General features: G+C 39.3%; 2 protein-coding genes across 8 annotated transcripts in view; one reads left to right on the top strand and one right to left on the bottom strand.

Moving 5' to 3' along the window:
- The window catches only part of LOC149786821 (ATPase SWSAP1-like), a 113,188-nt gene extending 108,856 nt beyond the window's left edge, over positions 1–4,332 (bottom strand). For all 5 annotated transcript variants that reach the window (XM_089977335.1, XM_089977336.1, XM_089977334.1 and 2 more), the window contains exon 1: positions 4,274–4,332. In XM_089977335.1, coding sequence (XP_089833461.1) covers positions 4,274–4,297 — 24 coding nt within the window. In that variant the 5' untranslated portion in view covers positions 4,298–4,332. The remainder of the gene's footprint in view (positions 1–4,273) is intronic.
- LOC149786820 (uncharacterized) overlaps positions 1–13,598 on the top strand; it is a 115,158-nt gene that overhangs the window by 50,241 nt on the left and 51,319 nt on the right. The gene's annotated exons all lie outside the window — the stretch shown is intronic.

Here is a 13,598-nt window from a genome sequence, read left to right as displayed (position 1 = left end):
AAATAACAAGTTTAATTTATGAGGCATGTGGAAAATGTTTACAAAGATGCTAATTGTGCAGTTAAGAAGGTAGAGGGGTGCATTAAAGGGGACAGATGAGTCAGAGGGGCATGCTGAAAGGTGTAGAGGCGCACACAGTAGGAGTAATGGGGTGTCACTCTAATTATTTATATCTGGAGCACTAGTATGTATGTATGTGTGTGTGTGTGTGTGTGTGTGTGTGTGTGTGTATGTGTGTGTGTATGTGACCTAAGTGGTTAGAGTGTCTGCCTTGGACATAGTTAAAAAATTTAAATCACGCATGCACACACACACAAACACACACAAATGTATGGATGGATGGATGCATGCATGCATATATTTGATAACCCAGTGTGCATACAAGAGATAGAATAATTGGTAGAAAGATATATACCTGTAGATAAATAGACCTACTATAAATTAGATATGACTGTTATAACAGAATTTGATAGATTTGATAAATTTCACTTATTTTCTTTTGCAGTGATAATAAATATCTGGGTTATTTCATTACTGTGTGTGAGAATCATTTTACAAAATGACCATTGATGTATAACCCATTGTGGTGATCATGTTCACATGGTGAACATTTGGTTTTGTTGAGAGATGACTTCTGTTATTAGCTGAGTGATTTTGATGGGCACATTATTGGCTAGAAAATCCATTGAAAGCATGAAATCAAATTTTAGTGAAATGTATTCTGTACTAGCATGGTGGTGTTTTTTGTGTGGAGGGGGTAACAGGAATATTAAGGGAAAAAGAAAAGTTCTTTGGCTTTCATATCACTATAGAAGGTTGATCTTAGTACCAGGTAGATGCTAGGCAAGGTTTTACTGGGATCAGATGTGGGCAAATTTGCAAAAGAGTTGTTTATTGTAGAAAGTAGGAACATGTGGATGACTGGCTACCTAATAACTGTAGAAAATACATTGTGTGCAAAATGGTGTGAAGTCCATTAACACCACAGGACATAAATTGGGTCTGGAATTGGTTTTTTTATTTGGGTCTGTGGAACTATAATTAAAAATGTACCATATATGTTTGCTGAAAGGCCAGGTTGAATGGAAAGCTACATGAACCCAGATCTACTGTCTAATAATTCTTTGGCAGGTCAGACTCTATGTTCTGTTGATAAGTCTAAATAAACTGAATAGACCCAGATATGCCAGCACATTATGTGATAGCAAATCTGGGTCTGTACAGTTTGCAGTTAGATATAATTTATAAGCAAGTATATATGGTACGATCATAGCACAGATTTTGTTTTTTGCATGACTTCTTCCTGCGATTTTCCGGAGAGCCTGTATAAAAGATTACTGTTGTTTAGTTCCTGACTGTAGTTTTGCTACTTGAGTCTTCAGTTTTGGTCTGTGTACAATCATCATGTTGATACATCAGTATCTCTTTTCTTGAAGTTGTTGCATTGTTGACACAGAATCATTGTTAAAGTTTGTTTTCAAGATTTGAAACCTCTATAAAGGGGAGATACCAAAATTGCATTTCTAGCAACAAAACAGAGGTTAATTTTGTTCCAAAAGCCATACGTTGTCTTGTGTAATGTTATTCGGGAAACAAATCTGACAGGAATATTTGCAAATTATTACATCTACAAATAAGCTTGCAGACTTCCAGTATAAAGCTTAAAACATCCCAAATGCAATAAATGATAATAAAAGCTTAATAGTTAAAAGTGACAGAATATTTTTGAGAAAGGATAGGCTTATACATAGTGCTATGAACAATATGGTCCCATTATATCTCAAGGACCTATTTTTACGCATTGAAAACAAGGTAAAAGTCTAAGGTAAATTTCAGTTAACCATCTTTCCATTCCAAAACCAAATAATGAACTCTTTAAGAAAAGTTTTCATTACTCATGGCAATTGATTTGGAGCCAACTCCCGCAGGAAATGAGAGAAAGTGCAGTATAAATATGTTTCATTATGATCTAATTCACTGTCTGAAAAGTGGAAGCTGCTTCATTTGACAAATATATTACAATGTGAAAGTATCATATATACTCACTTATAAGCCTTACCAAACTGCAAACAACAAAGATTCTGATCTGCTGTAGAAAATATCACCTGCAGATCCGGGTTTGTGTTGTTTGTCTGCTGATTACTCCTAACGAACTGCACAAACCCAGATGGACTGATGCATTGTATGATAACAGATCTGGGTCTGTGCAGTTTGCAGTTGGACTAAAGTTATAAGCAAGTATAGACAGTAGTTACTTTCTTCACAGTAGAAAAAGTTAAGAGTTGTTGTTGTTGTTGTGGGGTTTAAGGCCATTTTTCAGCACACGATAGGCTGTGCATGGCGGCCAGTATTAATGGTGGAGGAAGAACCCGGGAAAACCCAGAGAAGAACCACCAACCCACGAGAAGCTACTGGCAAGCTTTCTCACATACCCACATTGGCCGCATCCTGGACTCGAACCCACGCAGACAGAGGTGAGGTGGCAGTGATCCGTAATGGAGAGCGCTTTAGACCACTCGGCCACTCGGGGCCCATGTTAAGAGTTGTAACTTGCTGTGTGTACATGTTTGTGCAACTATGTACTAATAGACATTGTATTGGGCCAAAGATGAGATACTGTGTTCCATGGAACTCTTATCTGTATACACTTATATTTTCTTCCTAATGGGACCATGAGACGTTGTATGAATCGGAGACGAGATACTGTGTTCCATGGAACACTTGTCTGCACACAATGGTCCCTCTCTGTGAGACTAGAGTTACTGTATAGGACTTGGGTAAGATAAAGTATTCCATGGAATCCTTGTCTGTATACATGGTACAGTGGTCCCTGTCCTACAAGACATCACTGTATTCAGTGGGACCCATTTCTATATGCAATGTACAATGGTCCCTTTCTTTTGAGAGATGAAATATAATTGTATGGGTCACATGCTGGATGCTGTGTTCCATGTAACCATTTGTCTGTATATAATTTAAGTGATCCATCAGAGACATGATTGTATGGGTTACATGTGAATTCTGTATTCCAGGGAGCAAGCTTGTCAATGTACGCTCCCTGTTCCTGTCTGCACTACCAGTTAAAAGCAACTCTAGATAGGCTGTGATTCATGTAATGTAATGCAATGTACAATCAAATGTTTCATTTTAAGCAATTATTTCAAGAATATCAGCTATATGTACATGTACATCAGCACTGTAGTATGGTGCATTTGACCAATATAAACTATGTAACGGCATGTTTGTGGACATTTAACATGATAGTTACAATGTCAGATATATTTTCATGTATAGTTTAAAATTTTGACTGCAAGAACAGCCATAAAGACTTAATAATGTTAACTTCCTTAATTATTGTCAGGATGTCTTTGTAATTTCATGCTGTCTGTTTTTTTAATCAGGTCATTGTATACCTTTTTTGTGTTATCTAAATTAGGCAAAGTACGAAGTCCTCATTATTATTTTATTATTATTATTATTATTATTATTATTATTATTATTATAGTACTTGCACATACAAATGTTTCATTTTAAGCAATTATTTCAAGAATATCAGCTATATAGAATATCAGCTATATGTACATGTACAAATGAACACTCATCACAAGTCGTTTAAATGAGTGTAGTTGGAGCTAGTCTTGGTCAGTGCATGGCTTGATCCATTCTCAAAGGCATGATACAAGTTTTGATTATTAAAACTGTGGTATGACTTGATGCATCGAATGGTGTTAACAAAATACCCTTTTGAAATTGTAAAATATCCAGTTCATTTTTAACCATGGAATAAAGACTGAATTCATATTAGTCTTATCTTGAGTTCTGTAAAAGATTGTTTTTATAGTCCGTGGTAAGGGCACATAATTGTACCAGCATGCTGCTTTGGTGCAATATGTGGTGACATTTCATCAGGAGGTGACCAATCTTGAGAAGGGTCTTACAGGGGCAGACAACTGTAATTGCTTAGAGATCCATTCCTTGGAGAATTGAAGCACAATTGTACAATATAAAAATCCTTTAAAAAGCTCTGATCAGAACACGGGAGTTTCTTTCTTAATGATAAAAAGAAGTTAATTCTTTTGTACATTAATGTTTGAATAGTTCATTAAAAGTACATGTGCTGTATTTACCTTTGTTTACATGGGCAGATCCAGGGTTGGGAACATAAGTTGGTGAGTAATTTAAAAAAAAGGATTGTGTACAATGTAGTAAAAATGATGTGAATTTCTGCCTGGAAAGAGAAATGGAACTGATTATTTGAAAAGTAATCTGATACCTTTTGGTTTAGTAGAAACTCCATCCACCTCCCTTTGCCCCGGTTTAGTACACACCGAAATGCGGACAGCCTATACTCACATCTACCTGTTGCAGAATGCACTGCACAAAACGGCTTGTGCTCTTTTTGCTACTGACTGATTTGAAGTGTACAGTGTAGAATTGGATCTGCCAGTTGATTTTGGAATGGCAGATCATAGTACATGTATAAGCTGTTTCCAGTTGGGTGTGTGTTGTAAACATATACTTAAGACATGTGCTTTATTATCTTGGACGTTAGCAAAAAAGAATCATCCAAGGAAAATCATTGACTGTTATTGATGGGCAACCAGTCTAACCGTTGCATACTTGTTACAGCTTCTGGGATGGAACTCCATGAAAACAATATCATGATTGTGGTCTAATGTTTCTCTTTATTGGCAGGGTTCTTACCCATGTTACATACAATCAGTCATGCCTGTATTGTCATCTGAGTTTAGGAATCACCTATCATCATCAAGAATCATAGTTGCTTAAACAGTTGTTGATGATAAGCGATTGTTTAACTGAGCAATTATGATAATAGTTACTTAAATAGATGGACCACTCCAGTGGCCTAAGGATTAGAGCTTCCCATTCGGATGCAGAGGTTGTGGGTTTGAACCCCGGCTGAGTCATACCAAAGACTTATAAAAATGGTACTTGCAGCTGCCTTGCTTAGTGCTCAGCATTAAGAGGTTAGAGTGTCTAACCTTGGCGCTCAGCATTAAGAGGTTAGTGTTAGGACTGGTCGGCTGGTGTCAGGATAATGTGACTGGGTGGGACATCATGCTACATATCTGCGGCATCATGCCTCAGTGCTCGACATCACTATCAACTGCCACACTGTAGATATCGTAGCGATATGACTGAAAAAAATTGTTAAAGCTACATTAAAAATCCAAATCACACACACACACACATGCATAAATAGTTCTTGATGATAGGTGGTTGCCTAACTGAGACGGAAAGCCAATCGCCTCACATTGTACAGGTGGTAGCTTCATTAGACAGTTTTGACTTAATTTCACTAGATCTCTTGTGTGTGATTTAAGAAGTGCTTGTCACAAATTGTCCTTTAGCTGTTAGAGTGATGCCTACAGCTCTGAGCATCCTTTTAACTGAGGTTCTTTGGGCAGAAGTCTAAGACCTTCACATTGGCACATAGTGTGCATTGTATAGATGAGATCATTTACTTGTCTGAGGAATTCTTCCATCAAAGTTCTCATTAATAGGAAAGTAAAGTGCATCCCATGTCTCCATAGAGACCTGAGGGCAGTACAGCATATGTAATGACCAGCAGTGAGTCAGTCAGGTCAATTTTCTCAGCATATCTGACCAGGTAAACAGAGGACAGATTACACCAGACTTTTTGGAATGGCAGACAATTGGTCATAATTAGTCAAGATTAATGGGTTGGTTTTTGCATATGGCTTACTGTGAAGGTAGGCTTTTTTAAACAGTATTTGTTGTTTATGGAAAATTAATATACATATATAATAATGTTGAAGATTTTCAGATTGAAACTTGAAAATTTAAATTCAAATATTTTAAAAGGATAATGCTTTTAAGAACTTAATTGATACAGGATTTTACAAATAGATTTTAACATAGTTTACAACATGTTTCGAATACTAAAGTTTATATTCTTCTTATAGTAACTTAAATATATACAATATAAACATTATGTATATATGGCTAAAGTTGATCTACATATGTTAACTTACTTATACACAAGATATACATTAGGCAGCTTATTTTCAAGGCTGGTATACTGTATATACTGTATGTACTCGCCTCTAATTCATGTCAGTCTGAAAATAACATAGACTCTGATCTGCCATATACTGGCAGATCATGATCTGTGCTTTTGAATCTACTGATTACTTAAAAATATCCCAGATCTCCTGGCTCACAATGCAATGGCAGATTTGGGTTCATGGAGTTTTAATGTGAATCCAATTTATATGTGACTACATGGGATACTTTCAAGGATTATTTTCTAAGGTAGATTATGTTCAAAGTCGGATTAAGTTTTGAGTTTTTAGCATCTTTTTGTGTGCATACTTTGACATAAACATTCCCCAATTTTCAAAATTTCTTGTATTTTGTTGTGCATACTGGGTCATAGAGTTGATTATGTTGGTATTTCTGCTCTTATGTCATCAACAAACTGGCAGGTTATTTGTTTGATCCGTCACGGTGTTATATTAGTTAGTGCATACAGCAGCAGAGGGGGTGAACAGACCGAAACTAAAATAGTACTGAATAGACAAAAACAGTTTCGGTTTACTTATTTCGACGATAAACCTTTCCATGACGACCACAGAATAAAAAAAAAATATCCCTGAACGTCGAATAATTTCTCTCGGAGAGACTCTTCGACGACCGGGGAAATGCAATAACATCCGCGCGCTGACGTTCTTGGTTTACTTCAATAAATCTGAAACTATTCCCCCGCGGGTCGTCATTGACACGGTCGGTCGGTCCAGCCCCCCCCCCCCCTCTGCTGCTCTACGAAATGAGTTTCCAAGGAAAAACAATTTTATGTTAGCGGAATTAAATCATTGACAAATAAATAATGGCAAATATTGGAGAAGCACATACGACTAGATTAGCTCGAGAACGTCTCGAAGCAATTCAGAAATTTCTTCCTGTCCGTGATAGTGTCAGACAAAAATTACAACTAAGACAGCAAGCACGGGAAGGCTTTGCAGAGACTACGGAGGAATTATTTAAACCCGTGACCAAAGCTACTGAAAAATCCGCAGCTGTTACCAAAGAGGCTTTAATAGAGCAAAGGAAAATTTTACAGGATATTTCAGCTGGACTTAAACCCCCGCCTCCACCCGATGAAGTTGTTGTGTCAGTACCTGCTGGTAAGCGAGTAACAGGGAGAATTACTGACCCCGCCAAAAGATTTACGCCGGATTATATTGAACTTCTTAAAAATGTACCAGAAGAGAAATTACCTGAGACAATACTGTTAGGATTGATTAGAAGAGATGTGTCTTTAAACCCAGAACACGGTTCTATGACAGATGATAATTTTATCAAATATTCGTATCGTATACGTGAAAATAAAAAACAAATCAGCAGGGACGATACAAAATACGATAGACTTGTAGATGCTATACGTAAACTTGAAATTCCACCATCGCAACCTCAAGAAGAAAAATCACCGTTGCAACACACAGAACGACAACAATATCCTTCACGGCGAAGAGCAATAGATCCTGACCTAACTCCGATAAGTGAATACGAGGCTGCATCTGAAGGAAGTCCGCGGGGCCAAAAATTCAAACAAACTAGGTCGCCGATAATTAGCTTAACAACATCTTCTGAAAGTTTGCCTCAAGACATTTTATCCCCAAGAATTGTACCATCAACAGGGGAGGGTTTAGGATCCGGTTTTATTGCCTGCCCTAATAATATCATCGATGATGTATCACGGTTGGAAGTTCTCATCGGAGGAAGACGTGCCGGAAACAATTCTCCGGAAATTATAAATGAAGCCGCAGATATCTGTCAGAGACTATTTCAGCGTGGCATCATGGATATCAGCATCTACCGGGGGCTCATTGATGAACTCGCAGACGGTTACCACAGCGACTAATAATTAAATTTGCTAGCAAATTCAGTTAGATAAACAATAATTAAATAAAATGATACTACACGATTCTTTTCGCAGACCAAGAAGTGTCAGAGTAGTAAACTCACGATTACCAGTATACGAGGTTGTTTACGGAGATGGAGTCGGTGATGTTGTTAGGGATTTAGTCACAAGAATCGCTCCGAAAGCTGGACCGTTAGCAAAACAATTCGCGATGAAAGCCGCTGATGTTGTCAAGGATAAAGCCATTGGCACTGTTGGTAGTCTTGCCGGGAAAGCATTTCAATCAATCAAGGATCGACTAGCACAGCTGATACGAAAAAAAAACCCAGTCGAGAGGTTGGTGCCAGTAAAACTACCATCCACTGAAGCTATGCCGGCAAATGTTAGTAGCGTAGTAAATAAGGCCGTAAATCAGAAATTAGCTGAGATCGCAACAGCAGGAATTACCTCCAAAGCGTTGCAAGATAGTGTAACTGCTAATTTGATAGCTGGTAGTGGTTTCCGGTGACGATAACATTTTAATTAGATCATCACAAATAATAATAATGTTTGCACGAAAATCCAATGACGCGTTTGATATGTCCAAACCAGTACTTAAAGATGATTCTGTACGTGATTTTCAATATTATTCTTATGAAGCACGTGATCCTAACCAACGCGGAAGAATTGAACTACAGGTCCAGGATACAAGTAGATACTTCTTGCCCGCTGAGGCCTTCATCGAAGTTGAAGGTAGGCTTTTAAAGAATGATAACACTAACTACGGAATCGGCGACCGAGTTGGATTTGTTAACAACGGCATCATGGCGTTATTTAAATCCGCTATTTACATGATAGATGGAAAAGAAATTGAAACAATTCATGATAACGTCGACGTTGCCACAACAATTCTCGGGTTGGCGAGATACTCGGATGATTACACCAGATCAGCCGGACCATCAATGATGTTTGCAAAGGATATAACCGACAGCCCCGAGAACAGGAATGTAACAATGAATAATGCCGGTGACGCAGTTGCATCGATGAACGAAAATTTTAATTTGGGTTTTGCAACACGTAGATCGATGTTAAGTGGAGATGAAGAGTTCTCAGGTGTGATTCCATTGTCTCACATCTTTGGATTCTGCAGAGATGTCCACAAGGTCATATTCGGTGCCAAACACACAGTTGTACTTGTGCGAAAACCTGATGATAATGACGCTATCTGGCGAGATGCTGCTGTTGCCCCTGGTCAGGTAATACTAACTAAACTGTGGTTGTGGATGCCAGTGTTGTCTCCGTCAATCACCGAAGAACAACGACTGTTGTCTTTCATGGACACGGGCGGTAAATCACTGCTATCCTGGAAAACAACAACCACAGACGTTATTCAGGGTGATAATGGTGGGTTGTTTACATGGCATATATCATCGCAACAAGGAGTATCAGCACCACGACATATTTTCATTGCATTTCAATACCGTGCTAGAACAGATAGCCAGGAAAGAAATCCAATGGTATTTGATACACTTGGAGTTTCTGAAGTTTCGTTGAGAATAAATGGGCATCAGGAGCCATCTGAGGATATATTAATAGATTTCGAACATCATCGTGTCGCACGCGCGTATCATCGTCTGATGTCATTTATGGGGCGCGACCTTAATGTAGACACTGGCCTGCAAATATCACAGCGAGACTTTATGAGTTTATATCCGATTTATTACTTTTCGCTGGAACATCTTGATCTGGTTAAACAATCTGTTGTCGACCTACATTTCCGAGCTCGTGTAGGTGTTCCTGCTGGTGGTTACAGAGCGATTGCTGTCATACTCTCCGATAAAGCAATGCTGCTTGAAGGTGTTGGCGGACGAATGAGGGTCATCGACGCTCCAATCGAGAATATGTAACGCAATTAAAATCAAACTTAGGATATAATGTCATACAGTCATGTTAATGTCACCTTGACTTCCGGTCAAACGAAGAAATTGCAATCAAAGAACGCAAGCACGTGCGGGACATCAATAACACTAAAACGAGATCAGATTACTGGTGGTCCAAACAAATTGTCGTTGACTAATACTCAGCTTAAACATTTTAATAAGGCACTAACAGCAAAAACCGGTGTCCGACTTGATTTCTCTGCTGCAGCTATCAAGGACATGACTAAAACCGGTGGAATATTTCCTCTTCTCGCAGCAATACCGGCGTTGATTGCCGCGGCAGCACCAGCCATAGCAAAAGCCGCAGCACTCGGTGCAGTTGGAACTGCAGCTGGAATGGCACTAAAAAAGGCAACGGGAAAAGGATACAAGAAAAAAAAGGGACGCGGTCTAAGACTACCAGGAACTCCACCATCATGGTATCCAAAAAAATTCTAACGCCGTTGAGCAATTTTGATTTACTCGATGCTGTTAAAAAATTGCGTGTAAAACATTTCAGAGGCGTATTTATGCGAGATCAATTACCGCAACGACCGAATAATCCAGAAACTGGCATTATCAATCTCGACAACAAAGATGGTCCGGGAACTCACTGGGTTGCTTACGCGATCGATCCACGTGGAATTATCTATTTTGATTCGTACGGTTTAGCACCGCCAGTTGAGTTTCTCAAGTATGTCAGCAGATTTTCTAATGTTCCAGTGTGGCAGTCGACGTTACCAACACAAACATTAATTGATCCGCCCATTTGTGGGAGGGAGGTTTTAAATGTTCTTGATGCAATCTCAAGAAATCCAGCAACTCCTCCTCATAAAGTAGTGTATGAATATACCGCATCGAGAAATGCTAGCATTTGAAAAACAGCAATAAGAATAATGGTGGATATTTACGGAAGACCTTTCACACGAGGAGGTAAACCAAGCACAGATGCTGATCTCTCAAAATATGCGACCAAAGATGAAGTCGATAATCTTTTGAATATAGCTGGAGTTGACCCAGATGAAGTTGCTATTTTCCAAGACAGGCAAGGAAAACTAAGAACGAGCAACATTAAGTGGAATGATATAATTCGCAGAGTTCTTGGAGCTACCAAGGATAACTTCGTTGCATTTAGTGATGGCGGCCGGATCAAGGACTCGAATATATCAATCGCAAGCATCAAAGACAGTATTGATAAAGGTGTTGATAAATGTGTGAAAAAAGCCGGTGACACGATGACAGGCGAACTCAGCATGAGCGGCAACAAAATAACCGCGTTAGCGAATCCCGAATCCGACCAGGATGCGTCAAACAAACAATACGTGGACATCGTCAACGGTAAACTAAATACGCTGCGTGCAGAGCATGATGTTCACGTGGGCGCGTTTACAAGATTTCGAAGAAACTTCGTAAAAACTGATGAGGTCGTGGATAAGTTCTTTGGGACTCCTCCAGTCGTCGATGTAAAACTCGCTGATGTAAAGACCGACATTAACACGATCAAACAAACACAGCAGGATATCGTATCGGGTATTCCTGATATCGTTAACAAAACCAGTTTGATTAAAGTTCCCACTGGAGTTACTCCGGGGCATATCACCAACATCGTATTCACGGTATCATCGGGATTCGCAACATGGTCACGACAAAATAACACTATCAAATATACAGCAACAGCCACCGGTGTTTACAGGTTGTCTGTGTTTTCAGCCGCTAAATTTGAAATCTTCACAACATATCCTTGGAGACATTCCACCGATAAGTATTCCGGGGTTTGCACTGTAATACTAAACAGCGGAACCGAGGAAACATTTATGCTTGAAGCCGAGGACGATAGTTTAACAGCAACATCTTACTGGTTTTGTTTGGAATTCGTCGCTGCAACGCCTCAATTGGTTACCGCGTAATTGAATAATGTCAACGACGCCAGATGCTCAACAATATCGATACAATCAAGTCCGTGAGTGGCAATCTGAGTTAAAAACTGTCATCGAAGTAACTAGTCAAAAAGTAAAAAAATACAAGCGCCGCATAACAGTGCTGGATATTATGGTTTATTCAGTATCTGCCGTTGTTGCATCTGCCGGAGCAATACTATCAGCGGTCACTCCGGTAACTGCAGCAGTCGCCGCCACGATCTGTGTTTCCGCGGCCACAACAACAGCTGGAGTTTTCGGCATCATAGCAAAAAAAATATCATCATGTGCTAACACAAAATTACACGATTACACGACAAAATTAAATACAGCCACGACCGCATATCAGAAATTATCATCGCTGATATCATCATCGTTAGACGTGCAAAGTAGCAACGCTACGATATCAGATTCTGAATTCAAACTAATGTCAGATGCGTACAATGACTATTTGAAAACTAAACAAATAAATAATGTCAATAGAACTGCTTCAACAAATAGTCACAAACACAACACCGGTAAGGACCACAATGATCTCAGTGTCCTCGACGACACCAGAATTCGGTATTAATTTTCGAACTCCAATTCCAGTGAGTGAAATCGCGTTAGCAAAGCTCAGTGTGTATCACAGCTGGCCCAATGTTAGGTCGGCATCATTTGGTGGTCTGCAGCCAAATAATTCATTCGTGTTCGGGAAAAGCAAAGCCGACTCCGGCGAACAGGGTGAACTTGACTGGAATACAATTACACTTCCCACTGGGAGTTATCAGATCGAAGAAATCAATAATGAGATACAACGCCAAATAAAACGAATCACCGGCAAGGAAGCCAAAATATCTATAACAGCTCATGAACCAACGCTGTCTGCGGTCATTGAAATCTCAACGCCAGGATATGCCGTGGATATTTATAACAGCTCAATCCGAACATTATTAGGATGGCCAAAGGCCCCCGAGGTTAAACCTCGTCCACCAAAACCTGAAAAATCGGATTTTATGACCTATAAAGAAGCACTACACGACCTCGAGTACAATTATTATTTACTCCTTGCAGATCAATTACTAGCAAGAAAAAGTACTTTAATGCCCGATACTTGGAGTATAGAAGCTCCACGTGTTAAGGGGGGGCAGGAGCTCCGTGTTTACCGTCTAGATGATATAGAATCTGAATTATTTATTCCGATCAATCTAGTACATAAACAACAGCTACAACTCCTGCGAGTATATTTCCAAGATTATATTTCTGATTTAACAAGTCCGCGTGATAATATTATCACAACCATAGAAAAACTAAACAAACTCGCATCGGCCATGGAAACTATAAATCTAAGAATAATTCAGGCTTTACTGGATCTTAAAGACTATATCGATGATAATTATAGACAGATAGCCAGAGCAGATTTTGCAATTAAATATGGTATTCAAGTGAATGATATTTCAGATTTTAAATTTCCTGGATATAACGTGCCCGAGCTGAGAAAATCAGTCTCTGATCTCATCGATCAATCTTTCGAAGATATTCTTGCCGCGTACGAACGAATAAAACCACAACCTGTTATTCTCAAGCACGACAACAGTACAGCATCCGATGGCAGACACATCTCACCCGGGATCGTAAATATCACAGATGTTATTGCGGTCAATCTTGTATGTGACGTCATCGATGGCAGTTACAGCGCATCAGATACTACGACGGCACAACAGGGGTTTATCCTGTATACGTTCACACCAAGAGACCCCCCTGGTTTTCTGATTGTGCAAGAACCAATCAATCCGGTCTATCTACGGTGTCATAACCCGTGGTTGTCAACGATAAATTTCAAACTCACCGACCAGAGGAGGAATTTGTTGGACCTGCGTGACGAGACTGTTAGTATAA

This window comes from Sinohyriopsis cumingii, chromosome 12 (genome assembly GCF_028554795.1).
Source record: "Sinohyriopsis cumingii isolate HCF-2022 chromosome 12, ASM2855479v2, whole genome shotgun sequence".
Classification (NCBI taxonomy): Eukaryota; Metazoa; Mollusca; class Bivalvia; order Unionida; family Unionidae; genus Sinohyriopsis; species Sinohyriopsis cumingii.
This window is presented reverse-complemented; position numbering and strand designations above follow the sequence as displayed.